Consider the following 17,309-nt stretch of genomic DNA (forward strand, 5'->3'; position numbering starts at 1 on the left):
TTGTTTCCTTTTCACCTTCTGTCACAGCAGCGCATTGGGTTTGACGATTTGATGTCACAGGCCGGTTCAGCCAGTCAGTGGTAGCAGTAGTGCTGGTGGGGGTGTGGCAGAGATGCGTTTTTTGTTGCTTTTTTGTTTTCCACCTCTCTGGGAACTATCTTTAAAAAAATTGCATGGAAAAAAAAGCTCTGTTCTATTTATTTTTAGCATACCTAGGAGGCATTGATTTCATGTTGTTTTCTGGTTCCTCAAAAACATTTGGGCAGGCATCAGGAGTAACTGATATGTAGGGTGCAGGAACTGAAGTAGATCGAAGATATCTCATTTCGTCCTGGAAGAGATTGTCATCCTGATAGCCACCAAAGTTCTCATGGTGATGTCTGCATTAAAAGAAAAGCATTTTTATCTTGCAAGGAAATTACTATTTACAAAAGGTAATTTTGTTCTTTTTCCATAGCGATAGGGCTAATGCGCTTTGGGTAACACATGCACAATTAAATTGTCCGCCCTGGTGCCTTAAGTCCTGGGTAGAAAGGGCGTACCTGTATGCCTCATGTCTGCAATGTGGTAAAGTCTAAACCTTGGCATAAAAAAAGGGAGTGGCAATGTTCAAATTGGGCCCAAAGTGTTAACATTTTGTATGGCCAACAATATTTTCCAGCACTGCCTAAAGCCTATTGGGCATGGAGTTCATCAGAGCTTCACAGTTTGCCACTGGAGTCCTCTCGACTCCTCCTTGCGCGCCCCCCCCCCCCCCCCTTCAACCTCAGCAGCAATTGGCAAACGTTGAGCACGTGCATTCAACATCTTTGGTCGACCATGGCGAGGCCTGTTCAGAGTGGAACCTGTCCTGTAAAAACAGCTGTATGGTCTAGCCCACTGAGTTGTAGCTTAGTTTCAGGGTCTTGAAAATCTTCCTATAGCCTAGGCCACCTTTATGTTGAGCAACAATTCTTTTTTTCTTTCTTTGCCATGAGGCGCCACGTTAAACTTCCAGTGTCCAGCATTAGATAACACCAAATTTAAAGACACAACTACGGTAGCTCCCCATTCACATCAGAGACCTCTAATGAGTCACATGACACCGGGGAGGGAAAATGGCTAATCAAGCCCAGTTTGATCATTTCCACATAGGGGGGTGTTCTCAATTTTGTTACCAAGGTTTAGACATTAATGGCTGTGTGTTGAGTTTTTTTTTGAGGGGACACCACAGTAAACACTGTTAGGCTGGGTTCACACCATGTTTTTAGCTATCCCAGCCGTATCCTGCCGATAAGTAATGCATTTCAATGAGCCTACCGGGGTCAAACGCTGACTCCGGTCGGTCGGCTCATTTGTGCCCCGTATACGGTCCTCTGTTTTAGGTCCGGTGGGAAAACCATACACGGGGCAAAAATGAGCCGATCAGAGTCAGCGTTTGACTCCGGTCGGCTCATTGAAATGCATCCCGGATACGAGAGCGCCGAGTTTTTCACTCCCTCTAGCCGTATATGGTCCCATGTTGCTGAAAACATAGTGTGGACCCAGCCTTATACAGGCTGTGCACTCACTACTTTACACTGTATCAGAGTGTTATTTCTTTAGTATTGTCACATAATATAATAAAATATTTACAAAAATGTGAGGCGCAACCATAACCAAACAATTTGATAACCATACAATACCAAACCACACATCAATGCGGTTTTCAGCTGCATCACAGTCAGAGTAGTTTACCATAAAAGCAAAATCCCCAATAGAGACAATGGGACCACTCCAATGCTGCACTGTAAAGTGCATTAGTTGGTGCAGCACTTAACCCCATGTAATAGACACTGCACACTATTCAGAGTTGCTTCAGACAGCTGAATGGGTCCTCAATTTATATATAACCCTCAACAATAAGCTATGGCTAGAGCTATTGGATGAACTAGAGAAAACTAGAGCACATCATTCTCTCCGATTAAGTTCATGTACTAAGAAGCAGCAGAAGTTGATCCAATCCATTTGTCTTTCAAACCTCCATTAAAAGCAATAACGTCAAAGCAGTCAGAAAAATACATTTAGCATGGCGCTTTTATTAGCCAACACTTGCACATGAGCTTTGGGAAGTTTCACAGTTGAACTAAATCCTTAGAAAATGAATATACAATATAGCTAGTTTCTGTTATGCTTTTATATAGGATAGGTATGCCCCTTGCTTTCAATAATGTTGGAATAAATATTACAGGTTTTAATATTCACCAGAAGCTGGAGAACTACTTCTTTTCAGTAGGATTATAATGCGTCCGCTACAGACATAGGCCCTCATTTACTATTGCAAACCAGACATGTTTTGTTGGGTTGCACGCCAGTTTCATTGCGCCTGAAATTCTGTCTGCGCCAGAATATGCACCTGAAATTCTGGCTGCGCCTGAATTGAAAAAACCCCAACTAACTCTCCATTTTGCTATGAAAACCTGAGGGGCGTGGTCATCGGGAAAAGGGGGTGTGGTCACAAAAAAGGGGGAGTGTTCCTGACATTTTCACAAAATCCCAACATATTTACTAAAGTTTCCACAGAAAAATGTGGTGGATTTCAGCTGAGGAAAACCTGACAGATCAGAGCATGTGTAAAAAAAAAAAAAAAGCAAAGTGTAGGGAAAAGTGGAAACTGTAGGGAAACCTTAGTAAATACCGCAGAAAATAAATTGTAGGGAATTAAAACCCACAAAGAAACCTACACTCCACTCTTAGTAAATGAGGGCCATAGTCTAGCTTTACCTGTAGATGTGCTACCCAACTTTGAAAAGTGCTAAATTATTGGGATCTAAAACTTAGCATTTACCTTGCTAGTGTCTGCAAATAGAGGCACTGTATTTTGGGAGGCATGTCCTCAGAAATCCCCTCTTTTACACTTGGAAGTTGGGACAGTAATGGCTTTGGAGGGTGGTAGCACAGAATACTTGGCTCTGCTGCACTACTTAAAGACAGTAGAAAGAGTGCATTGGCTTTAATCACTTGATGTGCCTCCATGGTGGGTAAAGCTCGAGGTGTTTTCACCTGCACTGGTTTTCGTCTAGATTGTTTGACCTGTGAATAATAAAAATCATTTATAATTACAACCACATCTTCATAATAACGTTCAATCATTGATCGGCATGCAGAAAACTATTACCTTCTCCCTTACCGCTGCCTGCTTTTCTCTGAGATATTTCTCTCTGCAACGATCACAGACTAAGTACCAAGTACTCCCACCAACTCCTCCATCACCACAGTTCCCTGCCCAGCCTCCACAGAAATGTCCAATGCTGTTATATCCCTGACCACCAGCATAACGTCCACAGCCTTATGGAAGGAAAAAACTAAGTAAGTATTTTTGTGATTTTTTTGTTGTTAATAAAATAAGATACATAACACAAAGACAGATGCAAGTGCATAATGTCAAAATGTAGAATTTTTTTTCAAGCCAACACTGAGATATCAATTTTTCACTATTCAATTTACAACATGTACCTGTCCTCGTTTTTAATTTTCAGTAGAACCAGCTGCTTGCTTTTCTAAGCGTGAAAATCCTACGACTTACATTATGAAACTGCCTCAGTCACGTGAAAGAGTTGGGAAAGAACATGCCAAGTGCGAAATTCTACAAAAACTATTTTAAATAAAAATCTGGCACTGTGGAAGGAGTCACTGGTGTCCATTCTGTGTAAGAAACTGAATTTCCGAAAAAACATGGCAGATAATACATGCAATTCCTAGTGGATAGTATTGTAATCACAGACATTAACTAGTAAAATCATACCTGGATGTGCCTGGCGCATGTGATATGTTACTGGATATGGGTGAGATTCCCCACACAGTTCACAAATTGTGTCTTTCTCAGGCCCGCCAACTGCCAATTGAGCCATTTCTCCAAAAAGATTACCGCGTGGCCTAGATTCGGCTTTATCTTTCTTCTTTTTCTCCTTCTTTGCTTTCTTGCTATCCTTTTCGCCTTCTTTTTTCTTTAAAACTGCACATGACCCAGGGCTTGGGAAAATCATATTCTGGGATGCAGCTTTTATGGTGGCTAATGAAATATCCTCCCAAAAGGCTACAAGATGCTGAAGTGTTAGTGGAAGCGGGGGTCTGGATTTAGTAGAATGGTGGTTTGATACTTCAAACTGAGAAGCCTCATGCTTGCCATCCTCACATTTCTCATGCAGAGTCCGTTCTGTAAGCATTGACAAGACTTTGTTCTTATTAATACTGACCATTTTTGATATATCAGGCCCATGGGGAGAAATATGGAACATGTTAAGTGCAGATGATATTTCAATGGAATGTCTATTCTTTAACTTGACTTCTTTTTCCTCTGTATGTTGTTGGCTGTTAAGACTGCTTCTTATAGGAGCATGCTCTTTGGATAGGTCTGGATTAAATTTTAGGAAAGAAGAACAAGCCATTGCATCATGGACTATGCCTTCATGCCAAAGAAAAGCTGCAAAAACAGCTCTTGCACATTCAGCCACAGACGGGGACATTGCTTCCTTTGCAGGTTCAGTAGATCTTGATGCTTCTTTAAACAAAAAGTTGGTTCTCTCTTTTTTGGGTCGAACATGCCTACCAGCACTTTTGCGGCTTACTTTGGGAGACGCTCTTGTATCTTGCTCTTCTTTTTGGGGAGCTTTTCCAATACTGAAATGGACTTTGGACGCACCATCATCAACACTTTTTACCTCAGAGTTATCCTCACAAGTACTGTCTGTAATGCTATTGGTCTTTAAAGCACTGGAGGAGCATACTTCAACAACCTCACTATGCAAATTCTCTTGAACAACATGGGGAGAAGGAGCTCGATTTTCACTGCCACCAGATGGTTTACCATCTTTCTGTGACATTTTTGGTTTGGGTGAAGTTGATCGCCCTCTTAAAGGTTCTGTAAAGGGTACTTTCTTTTTCCGCAGCGTGTCGGGATCCAGAGTGTAAGAATCAGACTTGGACCGTTCACGTGGTGGTTCAAGTTTAGTCTTTGCAGGACCTGCAGCTTTTTGAGGTAGATTTTTTTCTTGTGGAGATGCTGAACGTGTTGCACCAGCACAAGACATATTAGGCTTTCCTGTAGGCACAGTCTTTGGCTTTGGTGATGTAGAACGGGAGCCAGGTCCAGGGGATTCTGATCGGAGACCAGATTGTTTTCCATCTGAGTTCTTTAGAATCTGGAGTGTGTTGTGGTTGGGTGACAATGATCGACTGTGGGAATCAGATCTCAGTTTTGCAGCATCAGATTTCAACAGCAGAGATTCACTTGCTGTTATTCCTTCATTATTTCGAGGTTTCTTCTGATCAGCATTAGAACGACTGACTCGTCCATCTGGCTTGGGGGATTTGCTGTCAACTCTGTGTTTAGAAGGCAAGTCTGGTTTGTTCACAGCAGGAGGCTTGGCAGCAGCATTAAACTGAGACCTTTCATCTATATAATACAATTAGACAAATATATCATTACTTACGGAAGGTATAAATTATCCCATTGATTAGATATAACATTCACTTTGCTAACAAGTTACATAACTAGAAGCCTATCAAAATACACACAGATGATTTTATAGGGAGCAATGGATTTAGATTAAATGTTCATATTAAAGCAGACTTGGCAGCAGGTTTTTGGTTCATAACATAGGCCATGGCAGTAGAGGTCTTCAGACTCTGAATTTGTGTTCATTTTTGCATTGATAATTAACCCTTTAAGCACTGAGATAGCAAACTTAAAGGGGTTATCCAGGAAAAAAAAAATTTTTTTTATATATCAGCTGGCTCCAGAAAGTTAAACAGATTTGTAAATTACTTCTATTAAAAAAATCTTAATCCTTTCAGTACTTATGAGCTTCTGAAGTTAAGGTTGTTCTTTTCTGTCTAAGTCCTCTCTGATGACACCTGTCTCGGGAAACTCCCAGTTTAGAAGCAAATCCCCATAGCGAACCTCTTCTAAACTGGGCGTTTCCCCGAGACAGGTGTCATCAGAGAGCACTTAGACAGAAAAGAACAACCTTAACTTCAGAAGCTCATAAGTACTGAAAGGATTAAGATTTTTTAATAGACGTAATTTACAAATCTGTTTAACTTTCTGGAGCCAGTTGATATATATAAAAAAAGATTTTTCCTGGAATACCCCTTTAATTTCTATACAAATTAGCCATAAAAGCCCAGATGGGAGTCCCCTGGGTTACAAGAGCCCAGCAAAATTTATCCCATCCACTTGTTAGCAATGCCTCTAGGAGGAGGTTACAAGCAGCCTTAGAGGCGTTACTACCAAGTGGATGGCATGAACTCTGCTGAGCTTCTGCAGCCCAGGGGAATGCCCACTGGGTTTTATGGCCAATCTGCATACGAATTAAAAGCATGATAACTCGATACTGGAGGAGTCAGTCAACAAAACCTTTCTGTATGCATTCAGAGTCAGAAGTATAATACAGCCATGACCTTCAGTTATATACCAAAAACCTGCTGACAAATCTGATTTGAACCCTAAATGATCTACAGAATTAAAAATGTATGAGAAGTGTGTGCTCTGCTGTACACTTTTGTCCACCAAGCTTACTGTAGGGACTAGCCAAGTACACAGAAACTGTATGCTACTGCAGGTTATGTCTTATTCGAGCAGGGTGCACAAAGAGCTGTGTACACAGCTTGTTCATGCAGCAAGCAGTCTGTGAGAGCTTGGCTCAGAGGTTGGATTTTTAAAAGTTCTGTGTACACAGCTTGTTCATGCAGCAAGCAGTCTGTGAGAGCTTGGTTCAGAGGTTGGATTGCTAAAATAGTTAACATTTTCAGGTTTTTTTAAGTGAGCATTACATGTTAAAGATCATAAAACCATTTTAAGCAAGACTACAGAATAAGAACTTATCTATATTAAATTCCTAGCAGAAAGACAAGGAGTTCATTTCATTGGAAGAGGGATTACAGTTTTCACATAGGTTGTGTAAATGATACTTACTACTAGTATTTACATCAACTAATAGAACAGGTCAGGCTGGCATTTATTAACAGTGTTTTCCTTGACTTTTTTTATTTTTATTGATGTCTATCCACAGGATAGGACATCAATCATTGATAGGAACCGAGCTGCAGTTACCTGCCACCCCTATACACTGAATAAGATTAACTTCTTACCTGATGCAGCCATCGGCACCTGACTTGTGTGTGACTATTTAGAAAATGTACTAGTCCCAAAATAGGTTTACAGTATAAAACTGAGCAGATAAGTACATACATTTTATAATGCTTTGCAAATCTGCTACATTACTACACAAGTTCTACTAGATGGGCACAGGATGTTTTTGAAAAGCACCGTATACTTCTGGACGCCAAATCTTTCAAGTATAAAAGCGGAAAACAAAATCTAGCATCCTTATTAAAAATAGAAATGCTTTAAATACATTTAGGCCATTAGAAATGTAATCTTGCTACCAACAAGTTGGGTTAGGGCCACATATGCAACATTAGTAAAATAATTCACTACTGTTTTAATACTGATCACAAGAAAAATTCTGTACTGAATCCCTAGATACCATCAAAGTCTCTTCAAGTAGCTCAGAAAAAAAGGTAGAAATGAGGTTAATACATCAAAGAGAGAGAAAAAGTGCAGAACCTTTCTAGAGTACTTACTGTATTTCTGCGATTTGCAGCCACCTTATATTCTGACACATATACTGAAATGTAACTGCTTTATGAAAGTAAAAACGAGCCAGTCAAACCATTGTTTCAGCGCATATATATATATATATATATATATATATATATACACATACATATATATATATATATATACACACATACATACATATATGCATATATATATATATATATATATATATATACACACATACATACATACACGGGCTGCACGATTTGAGGAAAGTGTGCGATTGCGATTATGGGGATAAATATTGTGATTTTGATATGCGATATAAACAGATTGTGAAATCCCCGCATTTCATGTGCAATCGCCTTTATTTTATGCCCAATCCCCCCATTTCATATAGACATTCTACTTAGGAGGGGGATAGGCTATAGGAGAAAGGGCTTTATCACACAAGGGGAATAAGCTGTAGGAGGGAAATTGCTATATGAAATGGGGGGGGGGGGGAGTCATTATATAGGAGAGGAATGGGCTATATAATATAAGGTGAATGGCTATAGGAGGGGAACTGTCTACAGGGCACGAGGGCAATGGCTATAGGAGGAAAATGGGCTATAGAACATGAGAGGAATGGGCTATATGGGGGAGATTTATCAAAACCTGTCCAGAGGAAAAGTTGCCAAGTTGCACATAGCAACCAAACAGCTTGGTTCTTTCATTTTTAACAAGGCCTCTGCAAAATGAAAGAAGCAATTTGATTGGTTGCTATGGGCAACTCAGCAGCTTTTCCTTTGGACAAGTTTTGATAACTCTATCCCTATGAGGTGAAATAGTTATATGAAATGAGGGGAATGGATATATATATAATTTATATAGCCATTCTTCTCATTTCATATATCCCATTCCCCTCCTATATTCAGTCCCATGATTTCATATAACCCATTCCCCTCCTGTTATATAGCCATCCCCCTACTATAGCCATTTCCCTCCTATAGCCATGAAATGGGGAGACATTTATTTATTATTCAGTGTTGTTCTGTTGCTCCCTCCCATGCGGCTGCCATGACAAATTAGAGCTTGTGTTGATGGCCAAAGGGACAAGGTTAGTAAAAGTTTTGTCCAGCACAATCGATGGGGGATGTTGGGGCGGTGGGAGATCAACTGACTTAGCTGTGCCACCTTTTTTAAAAAAAAAAAAGGGCAAGCTTTCCTAACTGGCAGCACAGGAAACATGGTGGAAATCATGTTCAATGTGTCAATCCTTTAAATGTACGACCAATTAATATTCTGAACTAAATATGCTAATGCTGGTTCTCTAAAAGACATGCCTGCATGTTACACTTTTGGCATTAGATTGCCCTTACATCTTTGGCTTGAAGGAGAAAAAATAAACCAAAACAACTAGCCACAGTAGTTTGTAGGCAAGAAACACAAGGTTTAGTATTATGTAAAATGAAGGTAAAATTATGGGTTGAGAAGCATGCATACCCACCCTTTGATTTGACAGACAGAGGTGAAAAAACAGATGACGGAGCAGCTTTACTTTTGCTACTAGGTTCGCGAGAAGAAACGCTGGATGGTGTGAGGTCTACAGTTGAGAACAGATGCATAGAAGCAGCAAAGATATAAGCAAACACAAGACATTATACAAAGCATGTAAGAAATGACAGAATACAGCAAAAGAATAGTACAGTTCTCTATAATTTGTTTCTGAGTTGAGGCCATGCAAAGCTGTTAAGTCACAAATGTTAATCTCAGGTTTTAAGGAGTAATCTGCTGGAATGTTTTATCCATCCATTGTGCCCAGGCTGAAAAAGTAAAAAACAAACTTTAAACTCATCTTTCGCCGTTCTGCCTCGGCCGGTGACACGCTAAGCACAGTGTCATGCAACAGGCCCAGGCAGCAGGGAGAAGGTGGAGTCAACACTACGGTGGGCGATAAGCTAAGTGCAGTGTGACGCGTCGGGCTTCAAGATGCGAAAGACCAGGCCCAGAAGACCTAAATCGGAGCACCAGGGGAGAGGCGGAAGGCAAGTTAAAGTTTGTTATTTTACTTTTTGCAGCCCAGGCAGAACAGATGGATAAACATTCCAGTGGAGTACTTCAAGTGCAGAATTCTATAGTAAGAACTTCCTTTGGACTCCAAGTTCCTTTAGTCAAGCACACAGTGCTGGAGTATAAACATTTCAGATGCTCATTTTCCTGTGAAATATGTGGAAAAGCTTTCAGAGCAATTCACAAATAGCAATTATATTAATCTAACATTAACATGCATGTTTTATGACTGTCCCCAAGTGTTTCTGGGATTATTTGCTTCTCATTTTAGTTTATTTCCATTTTAATCTACAACTTTGCTGCTCTGTTCATGCGAGATCCTGAAATTTTTAGCCTACTAAAATAAAGAATCCTTTTTGACTGGCTTCTGTGATACCAGCAATTGTTTTGTTACCAAGAAACAGACAAATGCTGGAAACAACAAGCTGCGGAAACAGATTTAACCCCTTAGTGAGGTAGGAAATAGTCATTTGGGGAGGTTTCATTTTTTTGCCCTACACTCTAAAAGCCATAACCCTTTTATTTTTTCAGCTAAAGAGCCATATGGGGGTTTTTATTTGCGGGAACAATTTTATTTTGTAAGTCCAAAGAGAAAAGGGAAAAAAGTGGCACCAAAGAGCAAATACCCCTGTACAATAATGAAATCCTGAGGCAATACAAAAAGGGCTATCCAGAAGATTTGAAATACTGCCGTACCTGGGGATGCAGGTGTAATATCAGATAACATTGAACATCGAGGAGAAGAAGGTGAAAAGACCGCACTCACCCACTGTACTCGCTGGTAGATTGCAGATTTATTCAGAATGCAAAAAACAATTCCATATGGTGGAGGACGTGGAGGGGAAAAAAAAGCCAAACGGACTAGTTTCGCGCCAGCTGGCGCTTTCTCTGACTGGGCTACCAGTCAGAGAAAGCCCAGTCAGAGAAAGCGCCGGCTGGCGCGAAACTAGTCCGTTTGGCTTTTTTTTCCCCTCCACGTCCTCCACCATATGGAATTGTTTTTTGCATTCTGAATAAATCTGCAATCTACCAGCGAGTACAGTGGGTGAGTGCGGTCTTTTCACCTTCTTCTCCTCGATGTACAATTTTATTTTGTAATGACATCCTTCATGTTACTATAAAATATAAAGCAAAACAGAAAAAAAAAAATATTTGTAAAGGTGTTTGAAAGCATAACATTTTTACGCTGTTCACAGTGTCCGAAAATTGTCATTTTTTTCTCAGGATGGTATATTTACAAAGACATCCAATTTGTTTTACTAAAAATAAAAAATAAATCTCTATTTTCTGAACCTGTAACTTTCAGTTACATAATTTGTAGTTTTATAGCTTTTTATTCCTTTTTTGGTGGGATGCAAGGTGATAAAAAATGAGAATTCTGACATTTGGCATTTTCCTGTGTTTGGGGTTTTTGCCTTGCGTTTTTTGCATTTGAGTGGAAATTGCATTTTTGGGCCTTTCTGCGTTTTTTTTTCCCCCCCAAACTTTGTTGGATACAAAAAAAAAAATGAAATAGTGATGGAAAAAACGAAATTTATATTTTTTATAATGACATTTTAATTAATAAAGTGTGCGTTTCACTTTTTTCTCTCTATTTTTTACTTTTTTAGGTAGTACTACTACTCCCAGCATGGAACAGACTGTTCTATGATGGGAGTAGTAGTGCCTGTACTAATAGATATATCGCCCCCGATGCAATCGTCCATAATTAAGCAGAGATGCGGAGCGGCTCTATACAGCGCTCACATCTCTGCTCTGTACTCCGGCCAGTGATGTGAATAGAACAAATTCATATTTTTCGCCCAGAGTGGGGATTGGCCAGATGGTGGCAGCCAATCATCGCTCTCAGCGGGAAATATGAATCAGCGATGTTCTATTCACATCACTGGCCGGAGTATAGTGCAGAGGTGTGAGTGCTGTATAGAGCCTCTCCGCATCTCCGCCATATTATGGACGATCGCATCAAGTGCCAGGAGTGATACCCGCTGTGATCTGTTTTTAACTGCAGGTACTACTACTCCCAACATGGAGCACACTCTGCTCCATGCTGGGAGCTGTAGTACCTGCATTAATAGACAGATCGCAGGGAGTGTAACTTCTGACACCTTGTGCGATCTGTCTATTAATGCAGGTACTACAGCTCCCAGCACGTTGCAGTGTTAGGAGTAGAGTGTTGGGAATGTTGGGAGTAGTAGTACATGCAGTTCAGAACAGATCACTGCGGGTATCACTCCTGACACCCGCTGTGATCCTCCTGTATAATGTATAGATGCTGGCGGCCGCTCTTCCATGGTCCCCTGCACTGACATATATACACCTATTCATATTTCCCACAAAGAGTTGTGGAACCCTCTGGCCAATCACAGCTCTCTGCAGGAAATATGAATAGGTGTATATATGGTGGTGCAGGGGACCATAGAAGAGCGGCCGCCCGCATCTATAAATTATACAGGAGGATCACAATGGAGCCGAGTGATCTGTCAATTAGTACAAGTACTACTATTCCCATCATGGAACAGTGTGTAGTAGAACTACCTAAAAATATGTAAAAAAATAAAGAAAAAAAGTGAAAAAAACACCACATTTGTATTATTGTCGGCTATATTTTTAGTGCCCTGCCCACCCATATAAATTGATACCTGTTTTAATTAAAAATTCATACAAATTTTGTTATAAAAAAAGATAAATTTCGTTCCAATTTATTCCATCACTACTGTATCCTTTTAATTAATTTTTTAATAGTACTCTATGAAATTTTATTAAAGAAAAGGTATCTCCCCTCACTTTTTTGGATAGCTAAAGTCCAAAAAAGAATAAAAAACGCCTGCAAAAACGCCAACGTTAAAACCCACATGTCGTTTTTCTTGGCGTTTTTTTCACTCCCATAGACTTCTATGGGAGAAAAACGCCACGATTTCAGGGGAAAAAAATAACATTGGCTCAACATGCTGTGACTTTGCAAAACCGCCAAGGAGCTAAAAAAAAAAAAAGAGTGGAAAAAGAATTTAGCGATTTCTCATTGATTTAGAGCTAACATCTGGCCGCAGTGCTTTTTAGACGAAATAATGCCATGCGGCAGAATTGGCGTTTTTCTTGGAGTTTTTCCACAAAAAGTAGAAACTTAGCCTAATGCTATATTTTTTATATCGTCCGGACATTTTCACATGCATGGGTTTTGAGTTATTTTGTTTACATTTTAAAATATAAATAAAAAAATTACTAAAAAAGGAGGGTAAATAAATTTTGTGGAGGGGATTTTTTTTATATTGTTAAACATATTAAAATTTTTAGGGGGCTTCTTTAAGCAATTATTTTATTGCTTATTCAAATCAGCATACTAAATTGATTTCTCAGTGATCTACTACTACAGATGTGTCTCAACAGCCACCATGGTCCTTGGGCTGCCATGACAACGTACTGGCTTCCGGTTTAGTCAACAGGTTAAGGTAAAGTTACACATCGCAGATTCATTACAGAAATCCATGTTTGAACCGTCATATGGATGAACAGGCTTTTCAGCTGTTATGCTAAAAATCAATATCAAAGTTTCTTTGACGTGTTTGATTAGGTTGTGTGAAACTTTTTTACAAAAAAAAAAAGCGCACAACTAAGTTGTATCAAGATAAAAGTGCCTATGTACTGTACAGACTACTGTTTCTATTGACTGAGCCATGCATATGAATTTGGAAAGGGGGTAAACCGCTGTCAAACTCCTCGGGTGGTGGCTTATCTGCCAAGAACTAAAGCACCAGCATTTGAAATTCAACATGCTTGCGCTTTTCTTAGCTAACAATCTGTAGGGTAGCTCCATACAAATCAGATGGTTGCCTGGTCCTGCTAAAATTGGTGGGTTTAGCTACACATGTACAAGACATATACATATGTGTGACTGAATCATGCAACCAAAATTGGTCTGAGGTCTTTAATGGTAGGTTAAAGCCTAATATGTGGCTGTACTTTGCTGCAAAGACTACATTACGGTGATCGTATGGATATATTACACGAACAGACAAAACCCAGCTTGTTTTGTTGTGTATATTAGGTGAATATTTTGGCGCAGTTAAGCGATTGCACATTTTTCAATGCATCTTTGGGTGTAGAAATTTCCCAAAACTTATGTAGTAGAGTACTTCATGGTTACTTTTTTGTAGTGGTCATGAATTTTGCACTTCGCTTTTTTACATAAGGGTATATTCACACTACGGAATTCCCACGGTGTGAACTTAACATTAGTGTGAATGGGTCTCCGCGAGACCCGTTCACACTGCGGAATTTCAGTGGCGGACAATTCCACCGCTGAAATTGTTCCGTGCAAAGAGAGAACATGTTCATTCTTTGCGCGGAAGTCCGCGAGCACTGCATAGCAGCCGGCTGCCAGTCTGAATCCCCACTCGCTGAATTCAGCGATCAGAGATTCTGTTCACACTCTGTAGTGTGCGCATACCCTTAAGATGCAAAAAAATAAATAAAAAAAAAGGCACAGATCAGGTGCCAATCTACACCATCATTGGGCCGGCTTCATTGGGTGCTTTTAACAACATACTTGCATGACACCTGTGGACCTGCCCCTAATTTAGCTTTCACCTTTTTGATAAATTTGGAGCAAGTGCACAAAAAAAAAAACAACCAAAAAACAAACCAAACAAAAATAAACCACTACAAACCATGTAGAAAAATCACTTCAGCCACACCAACATTGGTAAATTCCTCTCAGTATTTAAAGCCTAAATTGAGAAATGTGTGGAAAAACAAACAAACCTCACAACAATCTTTCCCATCCAGATCTGACATTAGCTTTAAAAACGGCTACAACCTTTCTGCCTAGTACAGGCATTGGGCTGCCATGGAAAATGGATTTGCTCCCCATTATTGCATTGTGGGGGAACCAATCCATATGAGCATCAATTACTGTTGAAGTGCCACTTTCAGTTTTGACAATCAACTGGCTCCAGAAAGTTAAGAGAGATTTGTAAATGATTTCTATTTAAAAATCTTAACCCTACCAGTACTTATCAGCCGCTGTATACTACAGAGAAATTTGTGAAGTTCTTTCCAGCCTGACAACAGTGCTCCCTGCTGACACTTCTGTCCATGTCAGGAACTGTCCAGAGAAGGATAGGTTTTCTATGGGGATTTGCTTCTAATCTGGACAGTTACTGACCCGTACAGATAGCACTGTTGTCAGACTGGAAATAACTACACAACTTTCTATGCAGTATACAGCAGCTGATAAGTACTTGAAGGCTTCAGATTTTTAAATAGAAGTAATTTACAAATCTGTTTAACTTTCTGGCACCAGTTCAGTGGAAAATGTTTTCAAATCGAGTTCCTCTTTAAACATTTAATAGTCGACAATGGAAATAACACCCACCATAACGGTGCCATTACTGATTCATCATGTATCATTAAGGGGTTAACTAAGCTGTTGTATGAGTCAAAACAATTGTATATTTTGCGCAATGTCATCCTACACCACATTAAGTTATTTCATGTCCCTTTAACCCCTTAACGACGCCAGACGTAAATGTACATCCTGGTGAGACGGTACTTAACGCACCAGGACATACATTTACGTCCTATACATAACCGCGAGCATCGGAGCGATGCTCGGCATGTCCCGGCTGTAATGGCGGACATCCGCTATCGCGCGGATGTTCGCCATTAACCTGATGCCGTGATCAATACAGATCACGGCATCTGCAGCGCTTCGGACACAAACGGATAATCAGATCGCCGAGGTCCCCTCACCTGCCTCCGCTGCCTTCCACTGGTCTTCTGCTCTGGTCTGCGATCGAGCAGACCAGAGCAGAAGATGACCGATAATGCTGATCAGTGCTATGCCCTATGCATAGCACTGAACAGTATTAGCAATCGAATGATTGCTATAAATAGTCCCCTATGGGGACTATTAAAGTGTACAAATAAAAAGTAAAAAAAAAAAAATGTAAAAACCCCCTCCCCCAATAAAAACATAAATTGTCCCTTTTTTTTACTATTTCACCCCCAAAAAGTGTAAAAAAAATTTTTATACAAATATTTGGTATCGCCGCATGCGTAAATATCCCAACTATTAAAACAAAATGTTAATGATACCATTTTATTCCAAAAAAAAATTATAAAAAAAATGTATTAGAAGTTTTATATAAGCAAATATGGTATCAATAAAAAGTTCAGATCACGGCGCAAAAAATGAGCCCTCATACCACCGCTTATTCGGAAAAATGAAAACGTTACAGGTTTTCAAAATAGGGGGATTTTAAATGTACTAATTTGGTTAAACAGTTTGCGATTTTTTTTTAAGTGCAATAGTAATAGAAAAGTATGTTATCATGGGTATCATTTTAATTGTATTGACCCAAAGAATGAAGTCAACATGTCATTTTTACTGTAAATTGTACAGCGTGGAAACGAAACAAAATTGCGGTTTTCTTTTTAAATTCCCCACACACAGTTTTTTTTGGTTACGCCACACATTTTATGGTAAAGTGAATGATGGCATTACAACGGACAACTGCTCGCTAAAAAAACAAGCCCTCATACTAGTTTGTGGATGAAAATATAAAAGTTATGATTTTTTGAAGGCAAGGAGGAAAAAATGAAAACTTAAAAATAAGTCCTTAAGGCCCAAATGGGCTGAGTTCTTAATGGGTTAATCAGGCAGCAATGAATTTCATCTTCAAAAGTTAGACACATAAAGCCAACCATCTCTGCCTTGTTAAAGGGGTACTCCAGGCTTAGACATCTTATCCCCTATCTAAAGGATAGGGGATAAGATGTCTGATCGCAGGGATCCTGCTGCTGGGGACCCCTGCAATCTCTCATGCAGCACCCCCTATCATCAGCCTCCCGGAGGAAAAAAAATAAAAAAATCGATCCGTGTCTGATGACTCTCGATCACGGCGTCGCCGGTGTACCCCTTTAAACAAAGGTTTAAAAGAAATAAGTAAAGAAAAATAATTCAACATTTTCAACCATTAATGTTTAACGGTGTGGTCCACCAGAAAACCTTGCTAAATAAGGAGATTTTTTGTTCTTACCGTAAAATCCTTTTCTCTGAGGATCCATTGGGGGACACAGACCTTGGGTATATGCTGTTGTTGCTAGGAGACTTGACACTATGGAAACCAAAAAGGTCGGCTCCTCCCAGCAGGATATACCCGCCTACAGAGTCTAAGGTAATCAGTTTAGTCCCAGAGCAGTAGGAGAGGACTGAAAGGCAGAAAACCAAGACCAGTCTGAGGTAACCACAGAACAAAATACAACTGAACGCACCCTCGTACAGGTAACCAAACCAGGAACACCAAAAGAAAGGGCAGGAGCTGTGTCCCCTGATGGATCCTCAGAGAAAAGGATTTTACGGTAAGAACAGAAAATCTCCTTTTCTCTATCGGCTCCATTGGGGGACACAGCCCTTGGGACGTAACAAAACCGTCCCTAGGGTGGGCACAGAAACCAGTCAGGGGGCAGGCTGGACCACCGCCGCCAGCAACACCTTACGGCCCAGACTAGCATCAGCGGATGCAAAGGTATGAACCTGGTAGAATTTTGTAAAAGTGTGCAAGGAAGACCAGGTAGCTGCCTTAGACTTGTGAGGCCGAAGCCCTGTTATGGAGAGCCCAGGAAGCTCCGATAGAATGCATGGATTGAGCTGAAACCTTAAAGGGAGGGGTCTTCC

The 17,309-nt window shown here is 40.1% G+C and overlaps 1 protein-coding gene across 19 annotated transcripts in view; it reads right to left on the reverse strand.

Annotated features, from left to right (window-relative positions):
* Window positions 1–17,309, reverse strand: part of MYCBP2 (MYC binding protein 2) — a 318,664-nt gene that overhangs the window by 46,855 nt on the left and 254,500 nt on the right. For 13 of the 19 annotated variants that reach the window (XM_056555546.1, XM_056555556.1, XM_056555553.1 and 10 more), the window contains 5 exons: window positions 9,072–9,167; window positions 3,764–5,413; window positions 3,137–3,306; window positions 2,807–3,051; window positions 213–380 (listed from right to left, as the gene is read on the reverse strand). In XM_056555546.1, the coding sequence (XP_056411521.1) occupies window positions 213–380; window positions 2,807–3,051; window positions 3,137–3,306; window positions 3,764–5,413; window positions 9,072–9,167 (2,329 nt within the window). The remainder of the gene's footprint in view (window positions 1–212; window positions 381–2,806; window positions 3,052–3,136; window positions 3,307–3,763; window positions 5,414–9,071; window positions 9,168–17,309) is intronic. The other 6 variants (XM_056555563.1, XM_056555551.1, XM_056555564.1 and 3 more) reach the window with 2 other exon arrangements.

This window comes from Hyla sarda, chromosome 2 (genome assembly GCF_029499605.1).
Source record: "Hyla sarda isolate aHylSar1 chromosome 2, aHylSar1.hap1, whole genome shotgun sequence".
NCBI lineage: Eukaryota > Metazoa > Chordata > Amphibia > Anura > Hylidae > Hyla > Hyla sarda.